The sequence below is a fragment of the Gastrolobium bilobum genome, unplaced genomic scaffold (genome assembly GCF_033153095.1).
Source record: "Gastrolobium bilobum isolate Gb01-03AN ecotype WA unplaced genomic scaffold, APGP_CSIRO_Gbil_v1 utg9213, whole genome shotgun sequence".
NCBI lineage: Eukaryota > Viridiplantae > Streptophyta > Magnoliopsida > Fabales > Fabaceae > Gastrolobium > Gastrolobium bilobum.
In genome coordinates, this window is record NW_026898495.1 from 464,212 (window position 1) to 485,111 (window position 20,900).

The 20,900-nt window shown below is 36.6% G+C and overlaps 3 protein-coding genes across 4 annotated transcripts; 1 reads left to right on the plus strand and 2 right to left on the minus strand.

The window, feature by feature from the left end:
• Positions 1-842: 842 nt before the first annotated feature.
• Positions 843-1,737, plus strand: LOC133316839 (protein MAIN-LIKE 2-like). The gene is made up of 2 exons (XM_061518623.1): positions 843-1,061; positions 1,207-1,737. The coding sequence occupies exons 1-2, from the start codon at positions 843-845 to the stop codon at positions 1,735-1,737; spliced, it is 750 nt and encodes a 249-aa protein (XP_061374607.1).
• A 1,028-nt stretch (positions 1,738-2,765) lies between these two features.
• Positions 2,766-6,720, minus strand: LOC133316840 (cation/H(+) antiporter 4-like). The gene is made up of 3 exons (XM_061518624.1): positions 6,457-6,720; positions 4,838-5,830; positions 2,766-3,857 (listed from the first exon to the last, which is right to left on the minus strand). The coding sequence occupies exons 1-3, from the start codon at positions 6,718-6,720 to the stop codon at positions 2,766-2,768; spliced, it is 2,349 nt and encodes a 782-aa protein (XP_061374608.1).
• A 2,234-nt stretch (positions 6,721-8,954) lies between these two features.
• LOC133316857 (probable E3 ubiquitin-protein ligase ARI7) lies at positions 8,955-16,993 on the minus strand. 2 transcript variants are annotated; one of them, XM_061518647.1, is made up of 15 exons: positions 16,602-16,993; positions 16,042-16,166; positions 15,754-15,859; positions 15,545-15,635; positions 15,125-15,297; positions 13,451-13,555; positions 13,263-13,351; positions 12,705-12,812; positions 12,402-12,492; positions 12,193-12,282; positions 11,313-11,360; positions 10,651-10,722; positions 10,070-10,169; positions 9,855-9,981; positions 8,955-9,722 (listed from the first exon to the last, which is right to left on the minus strand). In XM_061518647.1, exons 1-15 carry the CDS (start codon positions 16,746-16,748, stop codon positions 9,464-9,466), a joined length of 1,731 nt encoding a protein of 576 aa, XP_061374631.1. In that variant the 5' UTR covers positions 16,749-16,993; the 3' UTR covers positions 8,955-9,463. The 2 variants fall into 2 exon arrangements, with proteins under 2 accessions (XP_061374631.1, XP_061374632.1); XM_061518648.1 differs by having other exon boundaries at positions 8,956-9,722; positions 16,581-16,993.
• Positions 16,994-20,900: the final 3,907 nt, after the last annotated feature.

The following is a 20,900-nucleotide window of genomic DNA, read 5'->3' on the forward strand; positions in this document are numbered from 1 at the left end:
GCTATTTGGGGAATAATTACAGATCTATTGCACACTGTGACGCCTCTTTTGGGCGTCACATGTGACGCCCCAGTGAGGCGTCTCTCATGAAGGAGAAGACGCCCCAAAGAGGCGTCATATGTGAGGCCCAAAAGGGGCGTCTCATGGTGCATCTATATAATTCCCCATTTCACCATTTCACTCCTCACTCATTCACCTCTCTCTACCTCTCTCTAACCACGGTTCGTAGCGAAGCTCTGCCAACTTAGGTAAGGTCGTAATACCTCCTATGTATACGTTTAAATTACAGTGGTAGTTAGTAATACATGTTAGGATTGATCGTATATTAGAGACTTAGAACATTAGGATAGTCACTTAGAAATGAATATGCCATGCTATGAATGTTGTAATGATACTTCCCTTTTTTTGTTACGTAGTTATTATTATTAATATTTAATTATGCATTAGGGTTTAGCGTATTAATTAGTGATTTAGAAAATAGTGATAGCGACTTCGTAAATTTTGTATGTATGATGTTATTAATGCAGGAGTGTATTCATAATTTTGTAGTCAGTTAGGTGTGATTATTAGTATATATTTATGAAGTTATTAGTGACCTAGGGTTAAGTATTCTGTAAGTATTATATTATTTTTGTCCAATGTTTTTTTATTATTTAATTACAAATAAATGACTGTTAATAGTATTAACATTATTTCATTAATTTCGATTCTAGTAAAATAAATGACGCATATGCTTAAATATTTGATAATAAATTATGGCATTGCTTAATTAATTTGTAAATTAAATGAGGCATTACATGTGATTAATTTAAATGTTGTTTTATATGATATAGTTGAGGGTAATGGTTGATTCATCATCTTCATCGGGTTCTGCATCGGATGTAGAGCCTACCGATCCCAGCATGTACATCTTACCCAGGCCGTACAGATGGGACGTCCTTCGTAAGAGGACGCAGCGTGCTCATATTTCACAGCGAGTGTGGAATACGGAGCATGTCAAGAAAATAAAGACCAGGCATGGGAAGCCGACGGGGGGGCCATCTACCGGCGCTATCCCAGAGGTTGTCGCAGACTACCTGACATAGGCTGGATTTATACATGTTGCCCGGATGCGACATATCCAGGTATGCAATTTACGTTGTTTTGTATTTATGTAATTATTCAATACCATTCGTTAACACGCTGAAATGTATTAATTTATCACAGATCGATGCCCCTTTAATTAGTGCTCTGGTCGAGAGGTGGAGACCAGAGACACCTACTTTCCACATGACCCAAGGTGAGATGACTATCACCTTGCAAGATGTGGCAGGCATATTGAGCTTGCCTACTGACGGGGCTGTCGTCACCGGCTCTACCTCTAAGGATTGGCCCGCTGCTTGTGGGGCTGTATTTGGCGCAGTTCCACAGCCAAATGAGTTCCATCATTCAGGCGACCTGCGTATCTCATACTTAGATCGGTTATATACCCGGTGGACCGATCATGCCGGGGATCATGATGCCGAGATCTACTTCACAAAGGCACACATTGCCAGGATGCTGGGTTCTTGGTTGCTGGCGGACAAGTCTGGAGGCAGCAATTTCGGTTGTCGGCTAGTCCCGTTGCTTGGGGGAGGATTTGATGACATTGGCCGATTCAGCTGGGGATCTGCGGTTCTGTCACACTTGTTCAGGAATTTGTGTGAATTGACAGATGCCGGTCAATCTGACATGGGTGGTTGCCATATTCTCCTTTAGATCTGGGTGGGGATTATATAGGGTGTACAAATGTGACGCCACTTTTGAGCGTCACATGTGACGCCCAAAAGTGGCGTCACATTGTGCAGTACATTTGTATTTTTTTCCCGAACTGTCATAAATGCGTAATTATTTAATTAAAATGCAATAAATAAATTTTTTTGCCGTCTCTGGAATCCTTCTCTTTCGGGTGTCGATTCGATTCATTCATGTACCCTCCGCCGCTGGAAGCCTGCCAGGAGCCACTCCTTGTTTGTGCCCTTACGCACCGACGATCACTCCCCGCCCTCGTCAGCGCTTGGGATGTTAATGGACCTAATGAGCATTTTGTCTTATTTGAGCTTTTGATTGTATGGTCACTCAAGAAGATGGATATTTGACATGATTGAAGACTGGGAAAAGAAGTTTGCTTATTTTCTCTGCCCTTGTCACCCTGCACAGGAAACATTTTGATATAGTGCTTTAAATGTTAATTTATTAATTGGATGTAAGCATTTTTGGTATTACATATTGAAATATATTCCCTCCGTTTTCAGGTTGATGCCAGAAATTATAAATTGTGCTCTAAACATGGTAGTCAAATTAAGCAAAAGTACCAGTATAAGATATTGTCCTTATTTTTTGTACTTAATAACCGGTTTGCAATAGTTATATATGCTTGCTGTTTCGTGTTCTTTGACTGCCAAAATTCTAATCTACTCATGAATACACTTCCTTAAACTGTTGTCAGCATAGCATTTTATTTATTAACCACCTAAATTCTTTTCCATATTGCTTCCAAATCTTCTTTTATCTATAACTTGATTCTGGTGTAACCTTGTTTTTTATTCTTACATTTCCTCATTTTTTGGGCATTTCAATATTTGAAGTCACTTTCCTTTTTGACTTATGATCATTTACAGTCTATTAATAGATATTTACAATAATATGCAAGTCATTATGCATTATGAAATTCTGCTAGTAAAAAAAATAAAAACATTCCCCCATTCTTTTCATGCGACCAAAATACCTAGCATTACTGTGATATACTAAATGTGTTGTTGTTGCTGCTGCACGACCAAAACAGATGAATTGCATTCAAGATCCGCGGAAGCAAGAAAATCTCCAATTAGACCCAATTCTGAAAACTCACTCCATTCTTGAAGCCCTCTTGTTTGAAGAGAGTCAATGCCATGTCTTCTCCCAACTATAATAAAGTCGTGCACATTCACAATTTGACGTAGCATTGAAACTGTTTGGATACCACCCTCCACTTGTATTTCTCTATAATTCACATTTCCCATACGTTCGTTCTTAGCATCTTTCAACATTCCTATATCAATCATAGTATCCAAGTCTGGTATTCCGTCGTTGTTCTCTGCTACAATGTGATACACCACAAGGTTAACGGTAGGGTCCCTTGCTGCTCTATAGGCTAAACACAAAGCCTCTCTATCATCATTCCCACCCAAAAATATCATTGCTAACTCAAGAGATGAATCTCTTTCTTCATGATGAATTACAGCACGACTCACTAAGATTCCAACTGAACATGGAGCCCTTTCAAGTACCATACAGTTTAGAGCCCTCACATTCTTGTCATCATATTTAATGTTGCCATCATTGGTCAATTTTCTATGAAAGGGAAGAATAATAAAAGATGCAACTTTGTCCAATGCAAGGTTGCAAACATCTTCATGCATGAAGTTACGTGGGGATATGGCTGTGTAAGGGTTTGCTGATACTGCACCTGGTTTATCACCTTCGTAGAGTTTGAAAGCAAGAATGACATTCTCAGAGTAAGAGCTACGCACTTCACCATTCTTCAGCTTGTGAGAAATGAAAATGGGTGAGGAAAGACCAACTAGTTCGATTAGATGCAATGCTTCCACGACTATAGGATCTTCTTCTGTTGGATAACATAGATCAAGGGTTCTGATAATAGGAATTGTTTGGTGCTGTTTGTGAATGCAAACTAGTATCCGAAAATATGAGTTGGGCTTTACACTTAGAATGTTTCTATTCTGGTAGCCAGCATATTTCCTGGAAGGATCATAGAAACGTTTCACCAACACGTATAAAATGCTGCTTATTACCATGACTATCGTAATCATTGTTGTATAAGTTTGGCTGTGGAGATCCTGCACAAGTATTTGATCAAGAGCGAAAAATAAAATCAAAAATTTAAGAATTCCAAAAGCATACACATATATATATATATATATATATATATATATATATATATATATATATATATATATATATATATATTTGTGTATGCTTTTGGAATTCTTAAATTTTTGATTTTATTTTTCGCTCTTGATCAAATACTTGTGCAGGATCTCCACCTGCTTATTACCATGACTATCGTAATCATTGTTGTATAAGTTTGGCTGTGGAGATCCTGCACAAGTATTTGATCAAGAGCGAAAAATAAAATCAAAAATTTAAGAATTCCAAAAGCATACACAAATATATATATATATATATATATATAGACAGAGTGACATAAATATTTAGCTTAATTTTGTCTTTGGTGTCAAATTTCAAATTTGACATCTCATTTGAGAGCCGTTAGATCAAAAAAGATCAAGGACTCTGATTTGTAAGTATGTGATATCATTGATCTTTTTTGATCTAACGACTATCAAATGAGGTGTCAAAGGATCCTACCCCTCTCTCTCTCTATATATATATATTGATGAGTCAGGATTATTTTACACTATGTATAAGTTACACTCTTAATTTTTATCATTGATATAACTTATATCTAACAGTTCTAATATATTTTAGTTATATGAATCATTGCATATAAGTGAATAAATACCAATGGTGGAGTCACCTTGAGACCAGCTGAGGTCTTGGCATAGGCTGTTTTTAAAAAATGACACATGTTTTCTTTAAATATTATGGTCATTGGCTGAATTTTCAAAAATGATACAACCTTGACACTAACTAACTAAATTCTTTTGACACGGGTTAAAATTATTTTGTGACTCCGTCATGATTCAATACCAAAATAGTATAAAACTTTTTTTTTCTTACATTGCTGTAAGAATAATCTGCCATTGTATATAAATTTATATAAAGAGAAAGAGAGAGGGAGGAGGAATTGTAGTACATTTTTATCAAGTGCAGCGTTGTACATGCTAATTTCCTGAACACCTTTGTAGTTCATAAGAAGGCTCAGACAGAGAGCATCATTAAAAGGCACCATGAAATAGAGTGCAGATGCCATGCATGTTCCCATTTTGATTAGATGACCCAGAAGAACAATCGGGGCAACAGTTGGAAGAAACGAAACAAAATCAGAAAGATCTACCTTAATTCCACAGATAGTAAAGTAGATTGGCAAAAACAATTCTGAGCCAAAGAGTTGAATCCTTTTAACCAATGTAGATCCTAATGGAGGTCCTTCTGGTGTAGCCAATCCAAAAAGAAAAGGTAGAAAGAAAAATTCAAGATTCATGAGCATTGAAAAGGCACCTAAAGTAAAGAGAATCCCAATGATAATATTAATGTAAATATCATCCACTTCTTTGCCTTCTGGTGTGTGTTCAATCACCCAATACATTGCAGGACGGTAGACAAAGAAAATGACTATAATCAAGGCAATTGTAGCTCCCAAACTTATGCCAACTACCTTACTGTTGGGTGATTTATCAACGATTGAGCCAATACCCAAAATAATGTTACTTAATAAGTCACCCACCAATGAACTAGATAATGTGAGTCTCCCAAGTTCAGAGTTTAGTATTTGAAGTTCATTCAGCACCGAAGCAATCACTGCAAATGAAGTTATACTCTGTGTTATCAATACAACACCGAATGCATTTTTTTTGGATCCAAAAGTTGCCCCCACATTTTTTGTCACGAAGTTGTAAGATGCATAACCAACTATCAGAGGTGTTGCCAACCCTAAAAAACCAATGACCCATCCCTTCTTTCCTGTCCTGAATATCATGCCAATATCCATTTTCACACCATTCTCAAACATGAACAGTACATAACCAAGTGATGTTATTGTTGCTAGTGTATCCTGACTTCCAAAAGGAAACAGCATCATCTTGTATTGCTCAAATACATTCAACGATGGTCCTATAAGTATCCCAGCCTTCAAACAAACACAATTCAAAACTTTTTTAGTCTTATCACAATCATATTTCAGTCTAACTTAATTATAGCATGGATGGATTAATAATGAATGCTATTAGTAAAAAAAAAACTACTCCCCATTAAACCCGACTAGTGAATGTGGGGTGGAGATAATCCTGGTACGCAGTCTTACCCTTGTATAATTGTAAAGAGACTATTTCCTGATTTCGAACCCATGACTTTTCAGTCATGAAAGAACATCTTTACTACTGCTCAGGTTCACCACGCCTTATTATAATGAATGCTATTAGTAAGGAACCGAAAACACAACACCAGAAATCCTAGGACTAAGCACCTATTTTTACAATCATTTTCATTATCTTTGGATTAAAATCAAATCAACTGCTCTCACTTGATGTCATTTTATAACTGTTAATTTGATTTTGATCCAACGATAACAGAAAATGTTGTAAATTATATAACCTACCTCTATTAGTAATATTATTTGATCGATCTATGTTAATTTTCCTACTTACAATATATGACATATATAAGATTCTTACATCTTGGAAATTGTTGAATGAGAAATTGAAACAATGGAAACAAAGAAAATAACCAATTAATGTTGCAGTTAGGCTTACTTACCATCATTTGAGAAATGAACACAGGTAAACCAAACTTCTTAAGAAGGAAATGGATAGGCTGTGTAACAGCATAGATTACAATGATTTGAAGCATGAATACTGGAAAAGAAGACTTTAATGGTGACCCTTCTGTTTGGTGTCCTCCCCAAAAACCATCTGAGACAATATGGGGCGGAATATCAATGCAAACATTATATGCTGCAGAATGGTTTGATTCGATTGGAGTAGCGAATGCAAATAGAGTCTGATTTACAAACATCGGCATTTTGCTTAAACTCAATTAACTCCTAAGAAGAAAATGCAATAATTAAAAGAGAATAAAATTGAATGGACACAGAAGGTGAAAAAAAAAGAAGCAAATGCATTGAGATATTATAATAATTAACACTAGTGAAATTAAACAGGTTGTTAAAAACAGCAACAAACATAATTTACAAGCTTAGTGTTTCGTTGTGAGTGTGATCAAGTTTGTTGTCACAATGTTGTGCTTCCCCGTGACAAATAAGCTAATTTGAGTATTATAATTCAAATAAAGGTGACCCAATATTAGAAAAGACACAACAGAAACAAATATATAGGAGAGAAACGGTTAATGACAGAAGGAATTGAAGAAACGGTTTACATGTATTCATGGAGTGAAACGACATATGGTTAACAATCACTAAAAATATCAAAATCAGCTTTTAAAAATTGTTGAAGTTTACTAAATTAGCTAAACAATCCCCCACTAACTACTAATTTACCATATCAATATAGTTATATTCGTTAACTTTTTTGTTTTTTTGGGTACACTATTATATATTCGTTAATTTAAAACATTTGTAAACGCTACATTACTCAGAAAGAAAAATTAAGATTCATTACCAATGGGGTAATTGAAAGAATGTGAACATTCAAATAGTCTTAAACGAGCAAAAGAATAAATTAGACGAATAAACAAGATAGACACATATTAACATAAATACCCATTTAAAATTTACATGAGATTTATTGAATATAGTAAACGGGACTAAAGCAAACATTCAAAAAGTCCAAATATTTCTTTGAGGTTCGTTTTTTCTGCAGTTATTGTAGATAAGTTATCTGCAGTAAGTTCAATACGACGTCGTTTTGGGCGAAAATTATGGTATTTTTGTAGTTTTAATTTATTTCAGGGTTATAATAATCTTTATATTTATAATTTTTTAAGATTTCAATACCAAAACGACATCGTTTTGAAAATAAATGCAGATAACTTATCTGCATTAACTGCAGAAACATTTTTCCCTTCCTTTAATTACTTACTTAAATATGTATTTCAAAAAGTCTCAACCTCACCTATTTGTTAACTACTAATTAGTTTAGGTAGAAGTAAGCCAAAAATGGAGTTTAGCATATTCTCATTAACTCACGGGTATCATAATTTTTTATTTTTTTTTATACATGACTCACGGTTATCATAACTAGTATTCTATGTCTTTTAGTACTCATTTCCCGGAGGTCGCCTTACAAAAACTACATTCGTGCTGTTGATTAAGTCGAGAATTTTTCAATTAATTATTAGGTGTTATATCAATCTAAACAAAAAATACTTTATAGTCTTAATTTTTTTATACATTTAATGCAAATTCCCCCCCACCAAAAAAAAAAAAAAAAGGTTCTTACTTCAGATGTTTAATAGTAAAATCCAGAAGTTCTAATTTAGTAAAATTCGTCTTGTAAAATACATTGATTGATTCATATTGCTTAAATATGTTGGATTTCTACCGAACATGTTAGAAGTAATGGTATGTCGGCTGGTCCGCATATTTCCCCATTGGGCCATCTATATATTTGTGCAAAACTGCTACTTTAAAAATTGAAAAAAATATTTGTCCTTTTAAATAACACAACTTATATCATTTCATTCTCACAAAGAAGTGAAACCTATACTATATTTTTTTATCCACTCTTTCTCCTCTTTTATCCATCTCTTTCTCCGACTTCAAATGACACAATTTTACATCATTTAAAATGATACACATTTTTTCCTTAAAAATTTCCCAAAAATTGAGGAAAAATATGCAATCAATACGTTTGATAGACTACCTGCTCAACAGGTTCCCGGTTACTCCTAGTCATTGATATACATATTTCGTTAATGAAAGGTTAGATTAGGTATTCCCGGTTATTCTTCTTAGCCATTGATTTACATGTTTCACTAATTGACGGTTAGATGAGTATATACATTGTTAATGAGGTATCAATGGGAAAAATTCAGTAATAGAATAAAGATGGCCTAGGATCAAGGTTTCAAAATAATTTGGAAAGCCTAACCACGAATCGCCCAACTAATGCTACAATCTTGTTTATGAGAAGCTATACTTACTGAATTTCAGGTAGTGACTTGGAAATTTTATTGGAGAATAGCGTCCTGGAATTCACTAGATGCACGTTAATACACGAAAAAGACCCGCAAGGGAAGAGAAGTTCTATGTCAAAAAAAGCATAAATAAGCAGTATCAGCGCTTCTACCTTGTTAGGTTAGCAGGCACAAAGTTTACAAAGGTGCTAAAAATTTCAAGTGATATGGCATAGAATTTATTTGAGTCCCTTATCATGATTTCTTAAAAAGTAACCAAACCCCGAGCTCATACAAGACTAACTCTAGGTATCTCAAAGAAGCTGCCAAGAGAGACTAACTGAACTGAAAGAAATTAAGGGACACAGATAAGCATATCTGTGCTCATCTTCAGCATCTGTTGTGTTATGATATTCAGTTACAAAAGCCTGTAGCAGAACCCCCACACGTAAGTATTAAGACAGAACACTATATACAACAAATTGGGTTGTGTATTGAATAGGACTGCGAGGAGGGCAACCTTTCTTCCAAGCCTTGCTCCCTTATCTTGTTGACATGTTTAATAGCCTCACAAAATGGAGCCCAGCATATAACTAGACATAAAAAGAGTAAAAACTCCAACTCAGCTTTTGGTGCGAAGGCCTTGGGGGGGCAGGAGACAAGTGTTGCTAATGGATAACCCAAATTTTCATCGCGGCTGTTGATTGCAAATCTGGCATATGGTAGCAGATTTGACATTTGCATAGGTACAATGCTCACAAAACCAATGATTATCATCAGACATTCTTCCGCGAAAAGTTCCCTTTCCTCTTCCAGCTCTCCCCTTGCTGCTCCCTGGAGAATTTTTTGAGCTTGTTGCTTTGCTGAAGGCAGCTCCATTACTATCCACATCAGATAGACCATTCTCTAATGCCCTAACTAAATTCTCAAAGTAGTTTCTAGTCACACTGCCAAAGCATATATATCAGAAAATCAATTCAAAGCCAAATTCCAATCAGAACCGACCAAAATATTCATGAATGAAAAAAGAAAAACAAGGGCACAAGACAAATGCTTAACAAAATAGGAGCAATATATACCTAGTCAATCCAGCTAGCTTTGTCCGAAAGTCGTTGAATTCTTTGGATGGGCCATCAGCACTGAGGAATGGCTGTAGTTCCTTTTCGGCACATTGATGAAGTCTCTCCAGGCCAGATTCTGCTTCACCTGAAAACAAATTATAGTTGTGTATTACTTCTAAGGAACCACCACAAACAAGACTCATTTCTAATTAAATTCAAGTTGAAAAATAAACCTTGTAAGTACTCAAAGAACTGTTTTTTTGCATGCTCATGCTCAGGTAAATAGAACCCATACGCATACGTCCATTTCAGCACTCGCCTACACTCAACTATCTGCAAAAATGAAACACTGATTAGGAAGCCGTCTATTTCACCCTGAAATGAACTTCTGCTGTCACTTAATTCCCTACAGCTATAGTAATGAAAACCATCATAAAGATTATAAACACTTAAAATTTCTCATGAAATGACCAGCTTCAGGAAATAGTTCAATTAAAAGTAAGATCATTAGCAATTCTCCCCCAGGGGTAAGAAGAACTGGTCTTCATTTTCAGTCAAAAAACACATGTTAAAGCTTCATAATTCTTCACAAAGTAATCTGAATAAATCCATTACATATATATATATGGGTTAATTTCTTCTCCTGGTACAGGAGAAGTAATTAGCTTTCCTGCTGAAACATACATGTGTGGGTCCATACAATAAAAAAAGAAAAGAAAAGAAAATTAAAAGCCAGCAGGATTTAAGATGTCTCCGCAGGAAGTTTAGTGTTTCTCCAGCAAGAGAAAAACTAAACCATATATATATCATTTACCTGTAGCCAGGCCTCAGTTATGAACTTAAGCTGTGACTCAGGCTGGCACTGCGTGTCACTAAGCTGCTCAATCTGGCCCCCAAAAAAAAAAAAACAAAAAAAAACAAGAGGAGGATTAGTGAGCAATTATATGATCACTATTCACCAGGAGAATAAACAAAAAACCACACAAGAAGCAAAAGTAGAAAAAAATTAATATTTGCTTATTTATTACTAGAAAAGATAAGCTACAATATTCGAAATTGCATATTCATGAACATTGCAAAACAAGCTTAAAAAAAATATATTACAAGTACAGAAAAGAAAATGTTTTTTCATTTGTCAAAAGTTACGTATAAGCCACATTATAGATATATATATATGAGGAGGAATCTTTCAACTCCGGTGTAGAATTAAAAAGTCTTATTCCACATCTCAGTCGTTGAGTTCGGTCTATCTAACGGCTATAATTTATTTGGAATTGATAATTAATTAACTGATATAACTCAAAAAATCATATTCATTAGATAGATGAAAATCAACGGCTGAGATAGAGAATAAAACTTCTTAGTATTATACCGGAGTCAAAAGATCCCTCCTATATATATATATATATATATATATATATAAATTTAAAAAAAAAAAAGAGATGTATGAACATGACAAATGTATATGTAACATACATGAACAGTTTGCATCTGATGTAGATCTGCAAGAGCTTTTTGCCTTGACTGTGAGACAAGAAAAAGTACATTGAACATATTATATCAATAAAGAATATAACCAAATAATAATAACACAGAACAATGTAAAATAGAGAATCAAGAACAAATCATCATCCATCAAGAAAGAAATTACAAAAAATTAGCCAGATAACCTTCCAAACAGTAGGCACCGAAAAAAAAAACGAAAATATAAAGCATATTAAAATGTTCTTCATTAGTTCAGGCATTCAACATTGCCAAAGATCAACTTTCCTAAAAGTTTAAGCTGATAGATGAAAGTACATGAATGGTTTTGTCCCCTCACACAAGAGCTTTAGGCTTGAAGCAACCGCTTATCTTGTGCTTAAATTCCATTTTTAATTAGGAAAATGAGAGCCATAAGAGTTGAACTTTAGACCACTTCGTCATAAAGGCTTTGATACACAAACTCTCATAACAGCTTAAATTATTATGTCAAGACACATGAACAGTTTTTTATATTAGATTTCCAACAAATATGAAGCAAATACGCATGAAGATTAAAAACCACTCCCCATTAAACCCCGACTAGCGAGGGTGAGGTGAAGACAATCCTTGTACACAGCCTTACCTTTGCATATTTACAAAGAGACTATTTCCTGGATTCGAAACCGTGACCTTTTGGTCACAAAATACGCATGAAGATTATGGATGAAAATATCATGTAACAATTTAATATACTTAAAATTAGTCATTTAGCTCTTGAAATGATAGAAATGCTAGCAAAAGTTAAATTATTGAAGAACAATCCAGAAATTGTAACAAAGACAAATTACTAAGACATGACTACTGAACAGAATAAGTGTGGAATGGTGCATACGGATTGATTGCTGGCCCACCGCTCATAATAATGTGTGTACCTCTCCAACGAATTCTTTGCCATTTCTCTTCTTCTTTCAGTATCATCATACTACATGCAACAAAATTTAGTTATTAAGAAAATGCCATTATCCAGATAGATGTGGACCGAACAGTAAGCTAATTGTAGCTTGAAGCCTGAATCAAGTTGAGTATTTCTATGTCCCTTACCACTCCCTCTTGTTTAGCTGCTTCATAACGATTGCAAGCATAGAAACCACCAGTTCTTTCACCATGGTCTGACCATGCACCAACGCATAGCCTATGTAGATAAAATGTATCAAATTCAATTAAAACTCATATAAGCTCAAACTCTTGGGGCCAAAAAGGTTCATATTTCATCCCCATGAAAAAAAAAGCCCACTATTTGCATGATCCAACCATCGAAAAGTATGATAATGGAAAAGAAGAAGAGGGATCATGCAACATCGTATTATTAAAAATTATGAGGGAAAAAGAAAAGAAAATGCATACCAGCAAAATTCAAATTTACACGGTGGAGTGCATGTCATGTGCATGCACCCTTGATTTTTTTCAATCGGTCGCTTGCACTTGGGACATGGCTTTGAGTTAGCAAGTATCCTGAAAGTTATTTAAATTAACAGTAAGCTCAGGCTCTCAAGTCTCAACTATCCAAAAAGCCACAGTTTATACTTGACTTCTTAGAGAAATGCAACACATGGAGGCAATTCAAGGATCACGAAAGAGGTAAAGAGAATGTAGAATCCTAATATTCCAGGGATTAAGAATTGATCTAGTAAAATTGTAAAGAAAATCCAAACATTAAGTACATCATGGCTCTATGTGTTTTATTTCTTTCATTCCTTCAAATGAAGTAAGGTCTCACCCCTTTAGCTAACATTTAACCTGATTCAAGCATAAAAATATGAATAATTTTCCAACCCTCAAATAATCTCCAGTTAAATTAAGTGTCCCTTTTAAATATTAGATATCTGCAATTCTTGAGAACACCGCATTATTTCAACTATTAAAAGGAATTTGTATGAGTAAAAATCTTCCAGAAATATGTACCAGTTCATGTTTTCAGACTCTGCACTGTTCTTCAAAATCCACTTTCCCACAGTGCCACAGTCTACTGGACGGTGAGCCTCCTCAGTGCACTGTAGATCCAAAGACACATCTTATCAGTCCTCAGAACAAACAGTAATATTATAAAATGCAAGACTGTAGCAATCTGAAACAATCGATACACAACTTACATTCCAACAAAAGCTATATGAACAGAGGCAACTGACATCATAATTTCCACTACCAGCATCAAAAGTAACTGCATATTCACAACCAGGAGCGGGACACCACTTGGACTAGACAAAATAAAGGAAGTCGAAGAAATAAGATAATTATGACAGTCAGACAGTGAAACATAAAAATATTAATAAAGATTTAGAAACATGAGTAGGTTATTATTAAATGTGATAACTATTGAACCATTATGGTAGGCAATTAAAAGATTATTTCCATAAATTAAGAGATTTTATCAAATCCCTAATTTATGGGATTCAATCAATTTAGATCATTTATTATTTCCTTTTTAATTAGAAGTAATTGGTTTCCTTTTTCAATCACATGTAGTGTGTGTATATGTTGTAACCTATCACTATTGGAATGCAATTCACAATTCATATTCCTTTTTACTCTTTAAAATGGTGTCAATAGCAGATTCAATTTCCTTGTTACTTAGCCATTATCAAGGTTCTCATTGTCAAGGTTGAAAAATCAAAGCCCTCCACCATACCCAAACATCTCCAACCACTACCAACCCCAAAAACTAACGTTCCTAAAGTTCAACCAACAAAATAACGGCACCAAACAACCCAGAAAGAGATTCCAAGTCGACCCACAAAATTTCAGCAATGGAGCTGCAGCCACGCACTGCCTTCCAGCCGTCATTTCGTCTTGCCACTGATACCATCCTACAGATCGGTGCCTCCTCTTCCTGTTTCAGGCCTTGAATCTGAAACGGAGGTACTTCACTTATGGGTTACTATTCCAAGACCTTGTCTTTCCTATGGCTTCATCCACCAGCTCTTCTGGCATGTCTCCCAGCCCTAATATGTCGTCCGCAGGCGAAAACTTGGCAATGTAGATCACCAATCACCGGTTGAACGGAAAAAACTTCCTACAATGGTCACAATTGGTCAAGATGCTCATCCAGGCTAAGGACAAGATGGGTTATCTCAATGAGAATGTGAAGAAACCCGCTAGGAAAGATCCTAGATATGAAGATTGGGAGACTAATAATTCCTTAGTGATGGCTTGGCAAACCAATTCCATGGAACTACAAATCAGTTCGACGTATCTGTTTCTGAATACCACCAAGGAAAATTAGATGATGGAAGTGTATGTATGACGTACACTCCTACCAGAGAGCAATCAATAGACATCCATAATAAAGGTCTACGTAGACCACCATTTGAAGACCGAATTTGTAAGTTGGGAATGATCAACATATACCTCCCAACTTGAGAGGGAGTGTAAGAAATCAGAAGATTATTTCCATATATTAAGAGATTTTGTCAAATCCCTAATTTATGGGATTCAATCAATTAGGATTAATTATTATTTCCTTTTTAATTAGGATTGATTTGTTTCCTTTTTCAATCACACGTGGTGCGTATATATATTGGAACCTATCACTATTAGAATACTATTCACAATGCATGTTCCTTTTTACTCTTTAACAGTTATAATCACATAATTTAGAAATTTACATCCTGGTTTAGCCAGGATATTATAAATGCCTAACACTTGACTCAACATGCAAAGAATTATGAATGCATAATGAAAAAGAAACATGGCCACCATTCAGTCACATTGATTTCAATTGGCAGTATAAAGAAAATTAAATATTCCCTTTAATATTTAGTACATACCTTCTTATTGTCTTCAATATAAGATCTAAGAAGATACCGGGCATACTTATGTTTATCTTCTTTGGATGCTAATAGATTAATCATATCCTGACCAACAGCAGCACCACAAGTGGGATCAGGACATCTCAGCATCAAACATCCAGGACCATCATTAATGGACGTGCCAATATATCCTAGCATGTAGAAAAGGATAGAAGAACATGATATGACAGAAAAAGAAAAAAACTGCATATAACATCTGAAGGATTAAATGAAAAAAATTGACAAACACCTAAGCTATAGCTACCTAAAAAAAATTAAAGATAACCAAAACCAAAATGCATATTCCATCAACGAAAAAGAAATGCATATATTCTGCTCAATGTCCAGATTATATCTGAGGTCACAAAAGAACAGAGAGAGATAGCACACAAGACAAACCTTCCCAGCATGAGACACAGTAGGGATGACCACAAGAAGCCATTTCAATCCTAGCACGAGGATAATTTTCAAAACAGATGCCACAAGTAAGCTGGCCACAGAAGAAACGAAGAATAAAAGTGAAATACAAACAGAGCCCAAGTAGCAGGAAAAAATAAAATCCAACTACATTATTGACCAGTTTGAAAACCCAACCATCCATATCTCACCTCTCTAGCATTAGAATGCTGGACAACTGGCGTCTCCAACAAGCCAACTGCTTTTCGGACTCCATCTTCATCAGCAAACCATGCATCATGGACTTTACTGACGCTCCTGCAACACCATTACATCTCTAACATGAGTTTATAATAAGCAGCGAAAACTTTACATATCATAAAAATGCAGCATTAAAAAGAATGTTTTAAAACAGCCAACATGGTATGATCAGTATCATACAAAGACACGAAAATGATATAAAACGTAACCAATATAGGGTTTAAAAAAATTGAATTCACCAATTGTAGTGACGAAGTAGTATGCTGGCAGAAACTCTTGAAATGGAAAGAACCGTTGCTACTCTTGTGATGTCTTCTTCTTGTCTTAATCGGATATCGGATTCCTTCAAGATGGTGAAATTTTGCTGAAATCCAAACCCGTATCCGTAAATTAGAAGGAAATTGGCATAAGATTGCAGAAGGAAATGGAGCAACACGCATCAGCACAGGTCTCAAAGTTAAAATTATAGGACACACATCCAATCCATGCAAAACCAAGAAGGAAAAAAAATTGTATTTTCATGAATACGAGTAAAAAGAAATCATTTAATCATTGAACCCACCCTCCACTCTCAAACGAAGCTCAGTGAGGCATAAATTTCTGCCACACCACCACTAAACACTACAGAAATTAAAAAAAAAATCAAATTTTTGTAGCATCCAAGTGATTCCCAAGAACCATTTCCACAGAGGCAACATTACCCAAATTGAATCAAAAGATTCTTAGAATCGGAAAAGGAACAAAATTGAGAATAGAAGTGAGAGAGAGAGAGAGGGACCTCCGGGCGACGAGACTCAACCCTATCGGCATCTTCGAAGTAATCATCGGCGTCGTCATCGTAGTCGCTGTAGTAATCAATGGGAGCATCCTCGGTCTCGCCACTGTAGAAATCGTCGTCAAGGGACTCGATGTCGTTGGCGTCGTGCATATCATCCTCGGAGTCCATCGAAAGAACGAAGGAACCCTAAGAGGAAGAGCAATTCAGGAATCAATGATCGGAAAGGCGGTGATATGAGAGAGGGGAGAAAATCTAGGGCAAAGAAATAGGGAATCTGATGATGAAGAAGAATAGAATGCGAGTTGCTTTGACGTTTCCTTTGAATTCTTTTCTTTTCTTTTCTTGTTCGGAGAAAGAGGTTTGGGAATTTGAAGAAAACTTACGCAGATATTGATAACTATATATAGAGAGAGGTATTGAAGGAGGAATTATTAATGCGCAAAGAGTGGAAGAAGGGAAAGGAAGGATAAATAAAGAGAGAGAAGGGCAAAAGGAAAAAAAGAAGAAATTGAAGTGGATAGAGAAGTACCAAAATACGAGCTAAGAGTGGAAAGTCAGCGACACAGGAAGAGATTTTTTTATTTACTTAACCCAACCATAATTATTTCTTTGAGTCAAGTTAACTTTCCTCGTATTCCTATAAGTTTCGATTCTTTAAGTCAGCTATGAAATTAATTCGAAATGCGAGACGAGTTAGGAATGGAGATATTTAAATCTCTCCCAAAGATAAAATGTGTTGGGTTCATGGGTCCCAACAATCTCTTTCTCCGACATCATGTCACAATCCAAAATCTTAAGACATTTGATTTATGAATCATTTCACTTATATGCAATTCACTTAACCCATTATCCACCAATGTGGGACTCATCATACTATAATATCCTAACAAATTGTTCCTCAAGTGTGAAACTCACCATTGGTATGTTCACTCTCAATCGTATACCCAGACCCAAAATACTCCACCCGCCTCTAGCCTAACATCATGCTAGCTCGAACTAAACCCGACTCTAATACCATTGTCAGGCGAGTCCACGGGGAGCTTGTGGCGGAGGACCACCACTAATAGGTGAAGACTATACCAATGTCAAGCGGGTCCAGGGAAAAGCCCGTGGCGGGAACCACCACCAATGGGTTAAGCTACATCAACCACACCAAGTGGATCTGACATCATATCTCAACCCAAAACCTTAAGGCCATATGCAGCTGCCACATATAAAATGAGTCTTATGGAATGCAACTTCGCAACAGGTGAAAACATCTCACCATAATCAACTCCTTCTGTTTGTGAGTATCCCTACACAACCAAACGAGCCTTGCATCGCTCAATTTCTATATTGGCACCAACTTTTTTCTTGAACACCCACTTGCAACCAATTGCCTTTCGGTCAGCAGGTAGTTTCTCTAAACTCCAAGTTTGATTTTTCATCAGAGACTTCATTTCATCTTTCATGCCTTTCTTCCATTGTTTGGCATCCTTCAAGCTCCTAACTTGTTTTACAGTGCTCGGATCATCATTTGTAATAGGGCACAACTATCATCACTAGCATATAGGCTAATCTTCATGTGTTTACCTCTCAGATGATCTTCTTTCCCTTGTGAACCTCGTCAGCACTGGTGCTTCAACTTCAGCCTCAGTTCAGAATCTTCTTCTTTAACCACGTTTTGCAACTTCAGAATTTGAACTTTCCACTCCAACCTATGAGTTTACTGCATCCTCTTTCAAACCCACATCTAACTCCACAGTATGTGACTTTCAGGAGATTTTGGAAAAATGTATTCGGCTTAGATTCCCTGAACACAACGTCTCTGCTGTAAGTTACACTTTGAGTATCAAGATTCCACAACTTGTACCTTTTGACGCCATCCTTGTACCCAATAAAGATACACCTTTCTGATTTACTGTCAAGCTTGCTTTTTTTCTCCTTGGGTACGTGCACATATGCCTCACAACCGAACACTCTGATATGAGATGGGTCTCACCTCTTCCTAAACAGTGTTTCATATGGAGTCTTCTCCTTCAAGGTCGATGTAGGAGATATGTTTTCAAATAACAAGCAGTAGCCACTGCCTCCGCCCAAAACTCAGCTACCAATCCAGCACCGCTCAACATACTTGGTGCTTTCTCCACGAGAGACTGGTTAAATCTCTCTACCACCCTATTTTGTGGAGATGAGTAGGGCGTAGTCTTCTGCCTTGCAATCTCATTGCTCGCATAAAATTGATTGAACTTCATTGAACATAACTCTCCTCCATTATCAGTTTTCAGCACCTTGACTTTTTGGTCAAACTGATTTTTCACCAAAGCCTTGAACTCGCAGAATTTATTGAACATTTCTTCGTTATTGCGCAAGAAATATAACCACACATATCTAGAAAAATCATCAGTAAAAGAAACATAATACCTTGATTTTTCATGTGATGCAACAGGTGTGGGGTCAAACACATCGCTGTGTATCAGGTCTATAATCCCTTAAGCTCTTACTCTTATGGAATCAAAAGATACCCGATTTTGCTTCCCTTGCTGGCATTGCTGGCAATGCTCGCAAAATTCAAACCCCATAGAGCAGCTCAGAATTGCACCCGCCAGCTTCTTTGATGTTAGAGTCTCCAGACCTTTTCCTCCAATATGCCTCAGCCTCTTATGCCATAACATAGCAGTGTCCTCTTTCGCCTGTTCAGTTCTGTAGCTTTCACCACTGAACACTATGTTGTCCAACAGTTTCCACAATTTACCATGGCGCTTTCCTCTTGCAATAACTAAAGCTCCATGAGTCAGCTTGCAAGAATACTTTCACTGCTGAAATTAATACCCGTATTTGACATACTACCAACGGAGATCATATTTCTGGTAAGCCCCGGAATATGCATCACGTCGAGTAGATTCTTGATTATTCTGTCATTCATATTCAGCTTTACCTTTCCATGCCCTACAATAGTATGAGTCGTGTCATCTCCCATTATTACTGTTCCGCCCGAATATGATTCATAGGTGCAGAACCACTCCTTACGAGGTCTCATATGAAACGATGCTCCAGTGTCAATGATCTAGTCTTTTCAGTCGCTATAATTATCGAACGCCATGTATAGGTCCCTGCACTATCTCCATTATCCTTTTTTGTACCAGAACCAGAAGGTGGTGGATCATCCTGCTTCTCAAGAGGACCTACGCTTTTATTTCGACAATTCCTCCTCAAGTGTCCAACCTGTTTGCACCTCTAACACCTTATTTCATATTTATCATGGGATTTTGATCGTCCCCTCGATCTTCCTTTCTGACTAGACTTCGATCTGTCACCACTCTTTTCTCTAACGACCAGAACCTCATTATTGGTACCTTTAGAACCTACCCTTCTCATCTCCTGAGAAAATAGGGAAGCAACAACCGTCTTGAACGACAGTTTACTAACGCCAGTACCAATTGAAACAATAATGTGCACCCAAGAGTTTGGCAGTGAACACAACAAGGTGCAAGTTTTATCTTCCTCATCCAGATTTATATCTATAGATGAAAGTTGCACACAAACAGTGTTAAATTCATTTAAATGAGCAGAGAAAGAATCACCTTCGCTCATCTGCAAATTATACAGCTTCCTATGCAGGAACAACTTGTTCACGAGTGACTTGCTTTGATAAAGGCTTTCTAGCTTTGTCTAGAGATCCTTCGCGGTCTTCTCAGAAGTTACGTTCACCATAACGTTATCTGCCAGGCATAATCAGATTAGGCTTCGCACCTTTCGATCGTCTTTGGTCCACGCCTTCAACTAGTTTGACTCGCCTTCCTCCGACGTTCTCTCACCGACAGTTTTGTTGGTACCTATGGCTTCTCATCTTCGATCACGTACCACACGTCTTTGTCAACGAGCAAATCTTGCACATTCAATTTCCATAAGTCGAACCCCTTTCCTTTGAACTTTTCAACATCGATATGTGATTAGCCAGTGGACATCCTTTCCAGATCAATTTTGCAGTTTTCTTTACGCCAAGAAAAAACCCTATATCGCAAAACCCCAATTTGCCACAGGAACCCCAGTTTTAAAACCAAAACTCTTGATATCACTGTCAGGCGGGTCCAGGAAAAGCCCGTGACGGGGGACTACCACCAATGAACTAAGGCTACATCATATCAAGTGGGTTCGACACCATGTCACAACCCAAAGCTTTACGGTTTTGGGTTGAGATATGGTGTCGGACCCACTTGGTGTGGTTAGCCTAGCTTAAGCCATTTGTGGTAGTCTCCCGCCCGGATTCGCCTGACAGTGGTATCAAAGTCAGGTTCGACTCGAACTAGCTTCGTGTTAAGCTTAAGGCAGGTGGAGTAC